The 16949-nt window shown below is 43.0% G+C and overlaps 1 protein-coding gene across 6 annotated transcripts in view; it reads right to left on the bottom strand.

The window, feature by feature from the left end:
• STAU1 (staufen double-stranded RNA binding protein 1) overlaps window positions 1-16949 on the bottom strand; it is a 79177-nt gene that overhangs the window by 30657 nt on the left and 31571 nt on the right. For all 6 annotated transcript variants that reach the window (XM_037982658.2, XM_008014542.3, XM_008014553.3 and 3 more), the window contains 2 exons: window positions 9508-9646; window positions 7534-7699 (listed from right to left, as the gene is read on the bottom strand). In XM_037982658.2, the coding sequence (XP_037838586.1) occupies window positions 7534-7699; window positions 9508-9608 (267 nt within the window). In that variant the 5' untranslated portion in view covers window positions 9609-9646. The remainder of the gene's footprint in view (window positions 1-7533; window positions 7700-9507; window positions 9647-16949) is intronic.

The raw sequence follows: 16949 nt of genomic DNA, 5'->3' as shown, positions 1-16949 counted from the left end.
AACTAATCCACAAAAACCATTCCCACCCAGTAAAATGAGGAAGGTTTAGTGAGCACCCAGTCTTGTCTTCACAACACAGGAATTACTGTTAACACTGATTCCATATGTCTAGTTCAGCAATAAAATCCAGGCAACATTAAGAAAGAGGCCAGGTGTGATAGCTCATCCCTATAATCTCTGCACTTTGAGAGGCCACGGTGGGCGGATCACTTGAGCCCAGGAGTTCAAAACCAGTCTGGGCAACATGGCAAAACCCGCACCTCCACAAAAAATACAAAAATTAGCCAGGTGTGGTGGTGCACGGCTGTAGTCCCAGCTACGAGGGAGGCTGAGATGGGAAGATGACTTGAGGCCAAGAGGTAAAGGCTGCAGTGAGCCGCAACTGTGCCATTGCACTCCAGCTAGGGTGACAGAGGAAGACCCTATTTCAAAACAAAACAACAGAAAAGAAAGAAATGCTCTGAACCATACTTAACCCTCAGAGTATGCTAGGAAAATCAGCCATCACCATTTAATAATGGCTCCAACACTCTTTTATTTCTCTATATCTAAAGCCATTTTACAAATAATTTACCAAATAAAAGGATGACAAAAGCCATTTTATCAGACATTTTAACAAGAACTTAAACACAGCAAACCCAGCTACTTATCCCAATGTTTCTAATTTGGAAGGCATATATACCCCCAAAAAAAGCAAGGTCCTCTATATGCAACTAACTGCTCATCGCCTGCTGCACCTGCACCTGCACCTGGGGCACAGCCCACCTGCAGCGATGTCAGATTCCAAGTCCATCTCCAACCGGTTCTAACTTATCAGGACCTCAGATTCTTCATGTACTGGCACTGTCAAAACATACTCCTTTTGAAACAGACTCATAATTCTATTGAAGAGAAAGCAGCCATTTCTTTGCTCTGTAAGTGCAAAATGCTTTCATTTTTGGATTTATAAACACCAACGGAAGGATCAATCCAGTGACTTTTGTCATTTTTATATCTACTTTCTTCCAATCACCTTTGGACACACACCTCCTTGTGCATTTCTTCACTTATTTTGTTAACAATAAGTGGTAAGAAATAAATGTTGGCGGCCAAACATAAAAGAATGTTGTCACGCGTATTTTTTCTTTTTTTAATGCAAACAGGATGGGGCAGGTTCTTGTTGAAAAATGTTGCATGGTGAAGTCCTTTCTGTTGAATGACTAGATGAGAATACCACATTTCCTTTCCATACATCAGAGAAATAATCACTAGCTGATTTGTGAGTATGGGAAAATTTATCTATGCTAGCATCTGAAGACTCACAGTCTGAGATTTTGCTTAGACAATCTCACCATCATCATTACCGTCTGGAGTGCTGCCATCTATCTGTCTTTTTGTGTTCATCTTCCGATTTGTTAATCATCAGAAATGTCTTCCACTGTCAGTTCTCTTCTCCTTCACATTACAGATGAAAAACAGAAAAATTCTGGATTCTCACTTGGGTTCAATGAAAGCAAAAAGGAGACTCAAAAGATGGTGTCTCCAGTCTTCTTTTTTTAACTTCTTGAACGATAATGCAATAGACTAGGCAAGGCCATAAGAATAAAAAAAGATGGTGTCATCATGACAATTATTTCACTATTATATATCCACCCCAGAGGCTTTATCATATTCTTCCATTTTCTTATGATTTTCATCTCATCTGGTATATTTGGGAGTAGAAGATGAATAGTATTGAAATAATTACGTGGAATAACAAATAGCAAAATGTTCAAAACGCAGGAAAATTAAGATCCCTAAGATCCCATCATATAAAGATTTATTAAAAGGTCCAAAAGGCCCCTATGATAACTGTAAGAAAGAATGAGTTTTGCACTATTTAAAAAATATATATACTTTCTCTCAGTTCTTTATAATACCTCTAAAAAAGAATACAACTCATGTAATATCATTCCTTAAAGAGCTTAAAAAAGCAGCTTCAAAAACGAAAACCTGGCTGGGCGCGGCGGCTCATGCCTGTAATCCCAGCACTTTAGGAGGCCAAGGCGGGCAGATTACGAGGTCAGGAGTTTGAGACCAGCCTGGCCAACATGGTGAAACCCTGTCTCTACTAAAAATACAAAAATTAGCCGGGCGTGGTGGTACACACCTGTAGTACCAGCTACTTGGGAGGCTGAAGCAGAAGAATTGCTTGAAGCTGGGAGGCAGAGGTTGCAGTGAGCCGAGACTGCGCCACTGCACTCCAGCCTGGGCAACAGAGTGAGACTCTATCTCAAAAAAAAAAAAAAAGAGGCCAAGTGTGGTGGCTCATGCCTGTAATCCCAGCACTTTGGGAGGCCGAGGCAGGTGGACCACGAGGTCAGATTGAGATCATCCTGGTCAACATGGTGAAACTGTCTCTACTAAAAACACAAAATTAGCTGGGCGTGGTGGCACATGCCTGTAATCCCAGCTACTCAGGAGGCTATGGCAGGAGAATAGCTTGAATCAGGGAGTCAGAGGTTGCAGTGAGCTGAGATCACGCCACTGCACTCCAGCCTGGCAATAGAGCAAGACTCCATCTCAAAAAAAGAAAGAAAACCTGAGCCAGGCACAAGCATGCCTGTAGTCCCAGATAATCAAGAGGCAAAAGGATCACCTGAAGCCAGGACTTCAAGGCCACAGGGTACTATGATCATGTCTGTGTATAGCCACTGCACTCTAGCCTGGGCAACAATAGTGAGACCTATCTCTGTTAGGAAAAAAAAAAAAGAATAAAAAGAAAACTAGGTCCAATGAACACTGAGGAAACAAGAGGGGTTAAAGTCTCCAATTTTAGGCCAGGTGCTACTGCTCATGCCAGTAATCCCAGCATTTTGGGAGGCCGAGGCAGGTAGGCGGTCACTTGAGCTCCGGAGTTCGACACCAGCCTGGGAAACATGGTGAAAACTCATCTCTACCAAAAATACAAAAATTAGACAGGTGTGGTGGCATGCACCTGTGGTCCCAGCTACTTGGGAGGCTGAGGTGGAAGGACTGCTTGAGTCCAGGAGGTGGAGGTTGCAGTGAGCCAAAATCACACCACTGCACTCTAGCCCAAGTGACAGAGTGAGGCCCCATCTCAAGAAAATAAATAAATACTTAAGTATATACTTAAGGATACTTAAGTATGCACCTGTCCCAAGTGAAGATAAGGACTCAAAACCAGAAAGAGCTGCATTTATTCATTTTTACAAAAGTATAAAAAAGTATTTTAAAAACTTCAGGCTGTTTACGGTGGCTCATGCCTGTAATCCTGGTATTCTGGGAGGCCAAGGTGGGCAGATCATTTAAGCCTAGGAGTTTAAGACCAGCCAGGGCAACATGGCGAAACCCCATCTCTACAAAAAAATACAAAAATTAGCAGGGCTTGGTGGCATGAATCGATAGTCCCAGCTACTCAGGAGGCTGAGATGGGAGGATCACCTGAGCCCAGGGAGGTCAAAGCTGCAGTGAGCCTGCATGCTGGGCCTCTGCGCTCCAACCTGGGCAACAGAGTGAGACCCTGTCTCCAAAACAAAAGAAACAAACAAAAATACATACACACACTTACAGCTGGCTCTGCTGTTTACTGAAACACCAACAGGATCACACTGTACACACAGTAACAGCTCTGCAACTTCATCTCCTTTCAGGCCTGTGTATACGAGATACCACACTCGTACTCATGGGATAAACATAGCCATTTTTTTAACCACTTCCCTAGTAATGGACATTTAAGCTAGCTCCTGTTTTTCTCTATTACAGATACTGTAGCTATGACCATACTGCTCCTAACAGCTCGGACACTGAGTAGAACTCATCCTTCGTTAGCACAAACCTTAGATTAAATAAACAAATAACCCATGTACTTTCTTAACTTGGGGTCTTTGCAGCTGCTGCTCCCTCTCTGGGCATACACTGTCCCTGCTCTTTGCTGATCTTTAGTCTCAGCCGAAATGTCTCTTCCTCTGAAAAGACTGCTCTTGAACTCACCACCATTACTCCAACCTAAATGAAATACTTTACGTTCTTCTAATCCTTACTTGTACTAACTGCACTTTTTGCTGATATTGATGTTAATGTGTGGCAGCTCCATTTGACTAAGTTCACAGGAAAAGGGACGGCACTGGCTGTTTTCAACTCAGGGTCTAGCACAGCGCCTGGCATAGAGGGCCCAGACTATACCTGTCCTGTAGACAGCAAGTGCTGGCTTTACTGCATATCTTCTAGAGAAGATGCATTGATCCACCACACAATCACATGCTCCACAAATTTGCCACAGCTAACCTGACAATTTGTTTAAAATTATCATTTCCAATGCTGGCAGGCTGTGGACAGACAGGTTGCTTATGGCCTGTCAGCAGGTTGTAAAATGGCACCCTCTTCCTGCGGAGAACTTGGCCATATGTACCACTGTGCATACCCGCTGGTTCAGCAATTCTACTTCTAGGACTGTGGACAAAGACTTTACTGCAACAATGTTCTTCCCGACCCATTTCATAAGAGGGAAAACTACAACCTAAATAATCAAGTCCCTGCTGGAAAACAAAGCAGTGCATTCACTTACTGGAAGACTTTGCAGCCATTAAAAAGTGCTTAGGTGTGTGCTGAATTTGAGTCCTCCAAGGAATTATAAGTAAATGACGTAACATATTCAAAATATACACGTCAGTGAAAAAAGGTGTTTTTTTTGTTGTTGTTGTTTTTTCCCAGCAAAGCTCCTCAGAGTTTTCACAGGACCCAGTGAGAAAACAGCCCAGGAGAACATGTCCACAACAACTGCTGCCCTCAGGACTGTGCCAACCAACGCTGCTCTAGTGAGTGAAGGTGGGAGACTCAGAAATACCAGTAGGCACTTATCGTTTGTAGCAATACTGTCATCACTCTCATGGAGGAGTCAGGGGGAAGAACTGCTGGGGAAGTGCTGACAGCGCTTAGATCCGTGGTTCTCCAACCTTGACCATACCTCAGAATCACTCCAAGAGCTCACTAACAACAACATGGCTGGGTATGGTGGCTCATGCCCATAATCCCAGCACTTTGGAAGGCCAAGGTGGTCAGATCACCTGAGCTCAGGAGCTTGAGACCAGCCTGGGCAGTACAGTGAAACTCCATCTCTACTAAACATACAAAATTTAGCTGGGCGTGGTGGTGAGCACCTGTAGTCCCAGCTACTCGGGAAGCTGAGGCACAAGAATCGCTTGAACCCAGGAGGTGGAGGTTGCAGTGAGCCAAGATCATGCCACTACACTCCAGCTTGGGTGACAGAGGGAGACTGTCTCAAACAAACAAACAAACAAACAAACAAAACCCCAGCAAGAACAATAAAAGCAAAAGCCAGATTCCTGGGTCTTACCCTAGACCTACTGCATTAGAATCCCGGGGTTGGACCTAGAATTTCTTTTTTTAACTTCTCAAGTGATTGTGATGCACAAAATCCATATAGCAGTGTCCAGCAATTGTTTATCAACTATTGGCTGTAAGTACTAGAAACACCTACTCCATCTGACTCCAATTAGATTAGCACCAGTCAGGTAAAAAGCTGAAGAGCCTCCAAAATAACTCAAATTACACTACCTTTTTGGTGTTTTAACAAATCTCACCACTGAAAAGCTCATCCTTTTAACTTCACTAAATCCTCCTCTTTCAGCTACAGCCTCATTTTCTTTGATTTGGTCCTTAGTGGGCCATGGAAACAGATCATCTACTAGAATAGGTGATTACAGTGGAAAATGGAAACGCAGCGTAACAAAAGAAAAAAAAATCGTTCCTGTGCGGCCAGCCATGAAGCCCGAGCTGGGTCGCCCTGGTTGGCAGTTGGATACAACAGACCTCAGCAGGCACCCTGCCCAAGGTCCACTTGGGTCTACACCTCTCATCACATACTTAGCCCACTGTTCTGTGCAGGATCTTCTTGTTCTTTGTGAACATGTTTCCTGGTGAAGAAAAGTCAAATGCTACCCAGAGATATTTTCAGGTGGCATTTCCTGCTGTGATTAAACAGAATTATGAAATCTCAATGTTTTCAATTCACTGGGCTTCTTCTGGCCTTTGTGACTCTATCCGTGATAAGATTCTGTCTGGCCAAAGATGTTCACTAATGCTTTGACCCCCTCAATGGCATGGAGTTACTGATTCCCTAAGAATCATATTGCTATTGAGTCACAAAAATGTTAAAAAATCCTTTTCCTATCATGGTGGTTTTAAAGCATGGTCCCTAATTCTTTGACAATCCCTTCATCATCTGGAAATGGGATTCTCCATATTGTGAATGTACTAAAATCTACTGAATTGTACATTTACACTAGTCAATTTAGGTTATATAATTTTTACCTTCAATTTTTTTTTTTTTTTTTTTTTTTTTTTTTTTTTTTTTCTGAGACACAGTCTCGCTCTGTCCCCAAGGCTGGAGTGCAGTGGCACAATCTCGGCTCACTGCAAGCTCCACCTCCCGAGTTCACATCATTCTCCTGCCTAAGCCTCTCGAATAGCTGGGACTACAGGCTCCCACCACCACGCCCAGCGAATTTTTTGTATTTTTAGTAAAGACAGGGTTTCACCGTCTTAGCCAGGATGGTCTCGATCTCCTGACCTCATGATCTGCCCGCCTTGGCCTCCCAAAGTGGTGGGATTACGGGCATGAGCCACTGTGCCTGGCCACCTCAATTTTTTTTTTTAAGTGACATTTTATATCTCCTTCCTTTGAATCTGGGCTCTGTGCCTGCTTGACCTGTGGAACATAGCACACACGATGCTGTGATTTTTGAACCTAAGCCTTAAGAAACTGGCAGCTGCTTCCATTTCCCATCTTCTAGGATGCTTACTCTGGGCAACCAGCCACCATATCATGAGGAAGTGTAAGCAATCCTTCCATAGGTCACCCAGGGATGAACTGAGGTCCTGGGGCCAGAGACCCAGCTGAGCTCCTAGCTGACAGCAAGCACCAACTTACCAGCCACACGAGTGAGCCATCTTAAAAGCAGATCTTCCAGCCCCCTGCAGAGTCACCTGAACCAAAGCTGTGTGGAATGAAGACAAGCTACCCTTGCCAAGCCCGGCCTCAGTTGCAGACTTATGAGCAAAATAAATGCCTGGAGATGTTTAAACCATCACTAAATTCTGTGACGGTTTGTTATGAGGCAATAGATAACAGGTGCTTCTACATAATCAAGAGTGGCTGGTCAAAAACAGCATCAGAAAATTCTCTAACCTGGTACCATATATCACAAGCAAAATCTTCAGCACTGAAGACTTCATCCGTACATGTTCTTCACAACTCAATATCGCAAACTTTCTAACGTGTTCACACCATGTCACTCAAAACCATGCCATAGACTGAAAAAGAAGGCAACTGACTTTCTTGTTAAGAAATTTTAAAACGAAAAAAGGGGTAAAAAGCAAGAAAGCTACAGAGCATAAAATCTTGGAGGCATTCAAATAAAAATTATGGACAGCTGTCAATGTGCCTTCTTAGAAAAGATAACGTGCAGTGACATCTCCCCACTACCCTCCCACCCTGTCGAAGCGTCAGGGAGCCTGGGCTCCGCTCCTTACCTCCAGCCTCTCCGGTGGGGGCTCATTCTGCAGGATCCTCAATGCTTTGGCAGCAGCATCATGTTTCGCAGCCTGTCTTGTCTTTCCTTTCCCATTAAATTGCTGTCCTCCCACAGAAAGTTCCACTTGATAAAGTAAAGGTGGAACTGGAAATGGGTAAAAGTACCTAGAAATAAAAGAAGGTTAGGCAAATTACAGTCTCAAGTTGATAAGTCACCTATACACTCTCTGGTAAATGTTCCTTCATCACGATCCTACTCACATTAGTGTTTGATACTAATCACTCTTCATCAATATATCCAGAGATTTCATAAAAGCTTAAACTGGATTAGAATTGCTACACAGTATAAGAAAAGAGTTTTTAGCAATCCAAACTTACATCTCAGGAAACACAATGGCTTAGAAATTATGAGTTTATCATGCTAACCTGCACTGACAAAATCTAAAATGAATTAGGCTTTGGCTGAGACAGACTTGGTTTGCTCTGCCTTCTCAAACCGTAGCTTTAAATTTGCATGTCTCCAATAGAAGGCTGGGAATTTTAACGCACAAGTCTTTTAGAAAGGACCCTCATTTCAAGAAATCCCAACAAGCTGTAGCCTACCTAGCAGAACCCAGTTTCTCATTCATTTCCCTAGCAGAACCCAGTTTCTTATCCATTTCATAGCTTGTATTTTTAAAATGGCTTTATCCCCCAACAGAGAGCAGGGAAATGAAGGATTTCATTTTGTTCATCATCTATCCACTAATGTCTTTTTTTTTTTTTTGAGATGGAGTTTCTCTCGTTGCCCAGGCTGAAGTGCAGTGGCGTGATCTCAGCTAACTGCAATCTCTGCCTCTTGGATTCAAGTGATTCTCCTGCCTCAGCCTCCCGAGTAGCGGCGATTACAGGCGCCCACTACCATGCCCAGCTAATTTTCATATTTTTAGTAGAGACAGGGTTTCACTGTGTTGGCCAGACTGGTCTCAAACTCCTGACCTCGTGATCCGCCCACCTCAGCCTCCCAAAGAGCTGGGATTACAGGCATGAGCCACCGCGCTCGGCCTCCACTAATGTCTTACTACTGCTGGCAGAAGATTTTTTAATCCATGGCATTTTCAGGTTTCAATTAATATTTTACTGCAGCAAAGCTATTTACAAAGCGCACAAGTTCAAAAGTCAAAAAGTACCCAATAATGAGGTAATCTACAAATGCTGGGAATCACTGTCTTGCAGGAATCATGATGCTATGGGAATCACGTTTGAATAAGATTCAGTTACACAAAGCAGTTACAAGGGTGATCTTTAGCCAGGCTGCTAGAGGGCACAAGCCACACTGCCAGTGAGAAATATGCTCAGGCCCTTTCCAAGAGCAGTAAAGAAGCACAAAGGGCCGGGTGTAGCGAATCATGCCTTTAATCCTAGCACTGTGGCAGGCTGAGGCAGGAGGACTCCTTGAGCCCAGGAGTTCAAGACCAGTCTGGGCAACATAGGGAGACACTGTCTCAATGAATTAAAAAAAAAAAAAAAAGAGGGGCGGCCGGGTGCTCTGTGAGTTTGGGACTCACTTTGGGAGGCCAAAGTGGGCAGATCGTCTGAGGTCAGGAGTTCAAGACCAGCCTGGCGAACATCCCAGAACCCCATCTGTACTAAAAAATACAAAAAAAACTTAGCCGGGCGTGGTGGCAGGCGCCTGCAATCCCAGCTACTCAGGAGGCTGAGACAGGGAGAATCACTTGAACCCAGGAGGCAGAGGATACAGTGAGCCGAGACAGCACCACTGCACTTCAGCCTGGGTGACACAGCAAGACTCTGTCTCAAAAAAAAGGCAGGGGAGGGGCACAAGGCACAAGAGTAATTAGACCGACTTCAACATTTGGCAGGCCCAAACCAAATCATTACTCCCTCCACAATCTAGAGGTACTAGTTTATGTAAAATATCAGACACATTTTCACCTGTATTTTATGAAAAAAAAAAAAAAACTCACACATACCTCGGGGGATAAGCACCTCCTCTCATGTTGTAGTTATAGGTGGACTGCATCCGAGAGTAAGGGTCAACAGGCTTATACATTGGTTTTTTTCCAAGTTTCATGCACAGTGCATTTAGTTCTACAGTAGGAGTTATGCTTTCTGCAAGAAAGAATCGACAAATAACTGTTTTGTTCTGATATGAGAATGATACTCACTAAAATAAAATGTAATAGCATGCTTTCTGCTAATTGGATTCATGATACATAAAAGGACCTGGGTCACTGCTAGGCATCAGACAAGGAACTCCAAGAATATGCTGTGATTTCTTGATATTTATACACAGTCAACAGCACAAAATCTACTCTGAGGGCTATCAGAGGAGCCACAATTTAACCCAAGACATTATCAGTGAAAGCTATATGGTACAGCTGTCAGAAATAAGTTCCAAAACACATCAAATTTCACGATTAAAAAAATCCCATGTAAATGTCCAAATTATTTTAGTGTTTGAGAATATTTAATCAATATAACCTTGGTTGTACTGATTTACAGGATTATTGGCTTGCACTCAGAAGTATATCTGTATACACTATTGAATGATGCATTTATTACGTTACTAACTGGATGCAAAGCACTGTACTAAGCTTAAGAAATACAATTCCTGGCCAGGCATGGTGGGTCACGCTTGTAATCCCAGCACTTTGGGAGGCCGAGGCAGGCGGATCACGAGGTCAGGATATTGAGACCATCCTGGTTAACATGGTGAAACTCCGTCTCTACTAAAAAATACAAAAAATTAGTCGGGCGTGGTGGTGGGCACCTGTAGTCCCAGCTACTCAAGAGACTGAGGCAGGAGAATGGCGTGAACACAGGAGGCAGACCTTGCAGTGACAGTGGCTCACACCTGTAATCCCAGCACTTTGGAAGGGTGAGGCGGGCAGATCACCTGAGGTCAGGAGTTCAAGACCAGCCTGGCTAACATGGTGAAACCCCATTTCTACTAAAAATACAAAAAATGTGCCAGGCATGGTGGCACGCACTTGTAATCCCAGCTACTTGGGAGGCTGAAGCAGGAGAATCACTTGAACCCAGGAAGCGGAGGTTGCAGTGAGCCGAGATTGCCTCACTGCACTCCACATCAGGCAGCAAGAGTGAAACTCTGTCTTAAAAAAAAAAAAAAGAAACAATTTCTGCCCCAGAGGAGTTCAAAGAACACAAAGCACACTTAAAGAGCTACAATACAACACGATGTGCAACTCAAGGAAAGGTGAAAAATCACTGAGGCGGCCGCAACCCAATTCTTTTTGGAGAAGTTACACAAGGTCCACAAAATATTCAGATATTTCCATTCTTGGTATTTCTAATGGAATTTGACCTGTGGTAATACTTGCTAGGTAAATGAGTTCCATTTTCATACACAACAAGTTATCTCAAAATGTATCAACTTCAGAAGATACATGCTATTCATTTTCCAATTTTTCTTTCTCTCAGTTCATCCAATCCATAAACTTTTAAAAACCATTTAAAAAGAAAACCAGCCTGGAAAGATTAGCGTCAGTGCACAATCATACTTAAAAACAACACTTTCATATCAAAAACAGAACACTAGAAATGGCAAAATCTAAATGCACACAAAAATCCACTTTAAAATGCCTCTTTAGGGTGTATATACAGAGAAATAAAAAAGACCTTATTCTGTACTATAATTGGTTCAACTAAATTTAATGCATGAATCAACTCTATAAGAATATCTTTGGGGTTTGCACAGAGGGCCACATGAATTACAGATCTCTCTCTTTCTTGCATTAGAATTATATTTTTTACAGAATTCATATAATTGCATTTTAAGTACAGTCTGAATCATTTTAAGAGCAGCTCTGATCCACAGAATTTGTCTGAAATAGAGAATCACCATGAAGAAAGTATACTGCAAAGAAATCAAAAGTAACAAGAAAGATGTGACTGATAACTTCCCAGATTCCTTCCTACATACCAAGATCTGGGATGACTTCATGCATCTGAGGGGGTCTCTGCTAAAACAGCCATTAATGACACAGCCTCCAGGTCACTGATCCCCAACCCTTCACCAGCCACACCTTCTTGATTAGCATACTCCCCTTGCATGGGTCCCTTGTTTGAGGAGATACTACCTGCTGGCTTGTATTTAAGTAATATTTACATTTTCTCATTCTTTTTAATTAAGAGACATACAACTGACAATAAGCACTTCTGACCAACAAAATTACAATCGATATTACCACACTGACTTGATGTGACTCTAGATAAAATTTATATTATTGCTAATCTATACAATCTTATCAAAAATATATTTTCATTAAACTTTTCGGAAATCTTTGAAATTATCTGGTCACCTGCCATCCTTCCTACGACCGCCTTTCCAGATTGTCAGGCGTTGAGGCATCACAGATTGGAAACCACTGCTTTACAGTGAGGTTAAGGATTCCCAAAAAATAAGCATTTGTCACTGGTTGTGTAGAATCTGTGCTTTCAAAATCGACAAGTTTGTTAAGAAACCATTCGTATACATATTAAATGGTAGTACCTCTACATATGCTTTTGAAAGGCACCTGTTTGGCCCATGCATAAGACCTGGATTCCTTCCTTCGCTACCAAAAGGACAGACTGTGGGCTTAGGAAATTTTGTTCCCTCCAAAGCTTTAGCAGCAACTGTGTGTTTGACCTTTTTTTTTTTTTTTTTTGAGACGGAGTCTTGCTCTGTATTCCGGGCTGGACTGCAGTGGCCGGATCTCAGCTCACTGCAAGCTCCGCCTCCTGGGTTTACGCCATTCTCCTGCCTCAGCCTCCGGAGTAGCTGGGACTACAGGCGCCCGCCACCTCGCCCGGCTAGTTTTTTGTATTTTTAGTAGAGACGGGGTTTCACCGTGTTAGCCAGGATGGTCTTGATCTCCTGACCTCGTGATCCGCCCGTCTCGGCCTCCCAAAGTGCTGGGATTACAGGCTTGAGCCACCGCGCCCGGCCGTGTTTGACCTTTTTAATACCAGTTCACTCAGCTCACCAGTGCTGATCTCCAAGTGTCAGCAGTACTGTAAATTCCTAGAAATGAAAAGTGTGAGCTCTCAATTCGTGAAACCTGACATTGACTGTAGTATGTCACTTGAACCTTGAACACTTTCTATGGTCATGGTTTAAGAGGCCTGGTCTTATCTTGATAATTCATCCTGTCATCCCCTTCTTATCCTTTTTTGTCGTTTTTATAAACAAATAAACAAAAAAGAGATTGTGTCGTGTATGCACTGAAATTATTTTTTGTTTTTAGAGACACAGTCTCACTCTGTCCCCAGGTTGGAGTGCAGTGGTGTGATCTCGGCTCAATGCAACGTCCACCTCCTGGGTTCAAGAAATTCTCCTGCCTCAGTCTCCCAAGTAGTTGGGATTACAGGCACCTGCTACCATGCCCGGCTAATTTTTGTACTTTTAGTAGAGATGGGATTTCACCATGTTGGCCAGGCTGGTCTCAAACTCCTGACCTCAAGTGATCCACCTGCCTCAGTCTCCCAAAGTGCTGGGATTACAGGCAAGACCCACCATGTCCAGCCTCAAAATTATCTTCCAATTACTTCTCATGAAAGAGATTTTGTAAACTTGATTTAAACACATAGTAGTACTTCACACAAATTAAGACAATGTTTGTTTTGATGCTGCAATGTGTTTGTGGGCTCTTGTTTGAAAGCATAACCACCCTTTTTTTTTCAATTTTTGAGATGGGGTCATACTCTGCTGTCCAGGCTGGAGCTCAGTGGCACAATCATAGCTCACTGCAGCCTCCAGAGTAGCTGGGACTACAGGCACACACCACCATACCTGACTTTTTTTTTTTTTTTTTTTTTTTTTAAAAGACAAGAGTCTTGCTCTGTCGTCAGGCTGGAGTGTAGTGGCATGATCTCAGCTTACTGCAACCTCTGCCTCCCAGGTTCAAGCAATTCTCCTGCCTCAGCCTCCTGAGTAGCTGGGACTACAGGCATGCACCACCACGCCCAGCTAAGTTTTGAATTTTTAGTAGAGACGGGGTTTCACCATATTGGCCAGGATGGTCTCTGTCTCTTGACCTTGTAATCCGCCCGCCTCGGACTCTCAAAGTGCTGGGATTACAGGCGTGAGCCACCGCGCCCAGACCATACCTGGTTAATTTTTTAATTTTTGCAGAGGCAGCATCTCCCTATGTTGCCTAGGCTGGTCTTAAACTCCTGGGCTCCAGTGATCCTCTTGCCTCAGCCTTCCAAAGTGATAGGATTTAAGGAATGAGCATTTGTATTTTTAACAAGTTCCCAAAGTAATTCTGATGCACCCCAAAGATTTGAGATTCATTACTTCGGAATTTATCAAATCAACTGAAGCGGCCCGGCGTGGTGGCTCACACCTGTAATCCTAGCACGTTGGGAGGCCGAGGCAGGCAGATAACCTGAGGTCAGGAGTTCGAGACTCGCCTGGCCAACATGGTGAGACCCCGCCTGTACTAAAAATACAAAAATTAGCCAGGTGTAGTAGCATATGTCTGTAATCCCAGGTACTCAGGAGGCTGAGGCAAGAGAATCATCTGAACCCTGGAGGTGGAAGTTGCAGTGAGCTGAGAACACGCTACACCACTCAAGCCTGGGTGACAGAGTAAGACTCCGTCTCAAAAAAAAAAAAAAAAAAATTAATTGAAGCTTTTACTTTTCTGATGTTATCGCTGAATATCACTTTATCTCACTTACAAACAATTTACAAGGGAAATCTGGATTTCAGTATGTCTAGGTCATTTAAGTTTGGTGCCTTAAGGGGTGGGGCAACTTGCCTTCATAGCTGATTTTTCTTGTAGGTCTTACTTTTAGGATTCCCTCAGTGCACAGCTTCCACTAAAGGAAAAAAACATAAAGAATCCTTTATTGGCCAGGTGCAGTGGCTCATGCCTGTAATCTTAGCACTCTGGGAGGCCAAGTCAGGCAGATCACTTGAGGTCAGGAGTTCAAGACCAGCCTGGCCTAAATGGTGAAACCCCATCTCTACTAAAAATGCAAAAATTAGCCAGGTGTGGTGGCACATGCCTGTAATTCCCACTACTTGGGTAGCTGAGGCAGAAGAATCACTTGAACCCAGGAGGCAGAGGTTGCAGTGAGCCAAGACTGCGCCAGTGCACTGCAGTATGGGCAACAGAGTGAGACTCCATCCCCCCCAAAAAAAAAAGAAAGCCAGGCGCAGTGGCTCGTGCCTGTAATCCCAGCAGGTCGCGCCACTACACTCCAGCCTGGGCCACAGAATGAGACTCCATCTCAAAAATAAATAAATAAATAAATAAATAATAATCCTTTACTCCCCCCCGCCCTTGACACTTGACACATCAGGACATCAGGGATCTCCTTTACATATTCTGCAGTTCACCGGGCTACTCATTTAAGAACAAATAACAGTATGACCTCAAAACCCTGGCAGGCAGGAAGGTCAAATGGCAGAAGCCTGCAACGCGGTACAACCCCTGGGTCATCTTGGTGACTGTCTCATGGATAAATGCTGAAGGAGAAAATGCTAAAAAACAAAAACAAAAAACAAAAAAAAAACACACACACACACACACACACACAGTTATTCTCATGAACAGTCTTGCCTTTCTCTAGGACTTTCCCCATCCGGCGCTAGCTGCCACTCTGCTGCATGCTGTTGGTAGCGAGGTTAGAATCTTGGTTTTGACAGAACTAAAAGTACACCACATCTCTTGATTTTTCAAATAATCTAAATCACCCAAGAGAACAACTTCTCCTCTTTGAACAACTTGTGGGTAAAAAAATACGCGGTTAGAGATGAACACACAGCCAAACTACCTAAATTACTAAAAGTTAAAGTGAGAAAGTGCATAAGCCAAAATATAATAAAAAGTTAATAAAGGGAATCCCAAAGTTAAGGTCTGCAAAAAAATCCTGTAAATACAACAGTTACAGAAAAATTACTTACGGCCTTCTATTTCTATTTTAATTGATTGATTTTTTGATAAAGGGTCTCACTCTGTCACCCAGACTGGAATGCAGTGGTGCCATCTCAGCTCATTACAGCCCCCGCCTCCCAGGCTCAGGTGATTCTCCTGCCTCGGCCTCCTGAGTAGCTGGGACTACAGGCGTGCACCACCACATCCAGCTAATTTTTGTATTTCTTGGTAGATACGAGGTTTCACCATGTTGACCAGTCTGGTCTCAAACTCCTGACCTCAAGTGATCTGCTGGCCTTGGCCTTCCAAGCTGCTATGAATACAGACATGAGCCACTGCTCCCAGCCCCTAAATGCCTAAAAGTATCTATAAAGACACATTTCAAATAGAATTATGCTTTAAAACAACATTTTTAAGCTAGTTTTGTGTGAGTGGGAAATATCCGTTTTTCTTAAATGCTTAATCCTGCCTCAGCTACCCAAGTAGCCAGAATTACAGCTACCACTTCTCAAGCATTTACTAAGTGGCAGGCATTGTGCTCCACACGTTAACATACATGCTCTCATTTAATTCTCACAATAAATCTATTTGGTGGGTATTATTATCCCTATTTTACAGATGAGGAAACAACGAAGTAGTAACTTGCACAAGATCACACAGCTAGTAACACGCTGAGATTCAAACCCAGATCTGTCTGACTTCAAAGGCAATTCAACCGTGTTATGCTATGGTGACTATTCATGTTTGTGCCTGATGCTACTTTCAGTCAAATGAAAAGAAACACTTGATTTATTCAAGGCTTGAGGTTTGCATGTGAAGGAAAATGAGGCATAATAAGATAAACAGCTCATCCTTAATTAAATTATCTTTGCTGCAAGGTTATGATCAGAAACAGCGTTAATTCCTTATCTCTCATACTATATCATCTTATGCTACAACTGCAAAAGACAACTCCGTATCTCCGTGTCCTTAGATGGTTGGGAAAAAAGATAACTACAGATATGCTGTTAATACAGATAACAAACAAGTTTCAAAGACTGAATTATTTTTCCTTTTTTCCTTATTTTTCATGTTCTAAAAAGACTGAATTCTTGAACAATGATTAGCAATTTTAAAATTATAGTCAGACTTTCATTCTCTAAGATAAGGGGAATGACAAGGATAACTGAAACCGGAGACAACACAAAATACTCACTTTGAGACTACATGGTGAAACCCCGTCTCTACTACAATGCAAAATTAGCCAGGCAACTGCATCTTCAAACCTTTTGCCTGGATTGCTAACAAGTGAAAACACTAATTTCCCATCACCTCTTCTCCCTGCCCTAAGGTCCTTGTGCAAACAAGCAGGAGAGGAGCCAGAAGTAAGCAGCAGACAAGAGGTGGCCCAGAGCTGGAAAACTTACGGGCAATCAATCACAGGTGCTTGAGAACTGTCTCTGTTCAGAATCCCAAACAACCACACACTATTTGGAGTTTTAAAAGCAAAATATGGCCAGGCGGGGTGGCTAACACCTGTAATC

Source organism: Chlorocebus sabaeus, chromosome 2, assembly GCF_047675955.1.
Source record: "Chlorocebus sabaeus isolate Y175 chromosome 2, mChlSab1.0.hap1, whole genome shotgun sequence".
NCBI lineage: Eukaryota > Metazoa > Chordata > Mammalia > Primates > Cercopithecidae > Chlorocebus > Chlorocebus sabaeus.
Note: the sequence above shows the minus strand (reverse complement) of the source record. Positions and strands in the feature narration are given on the sequence as shown.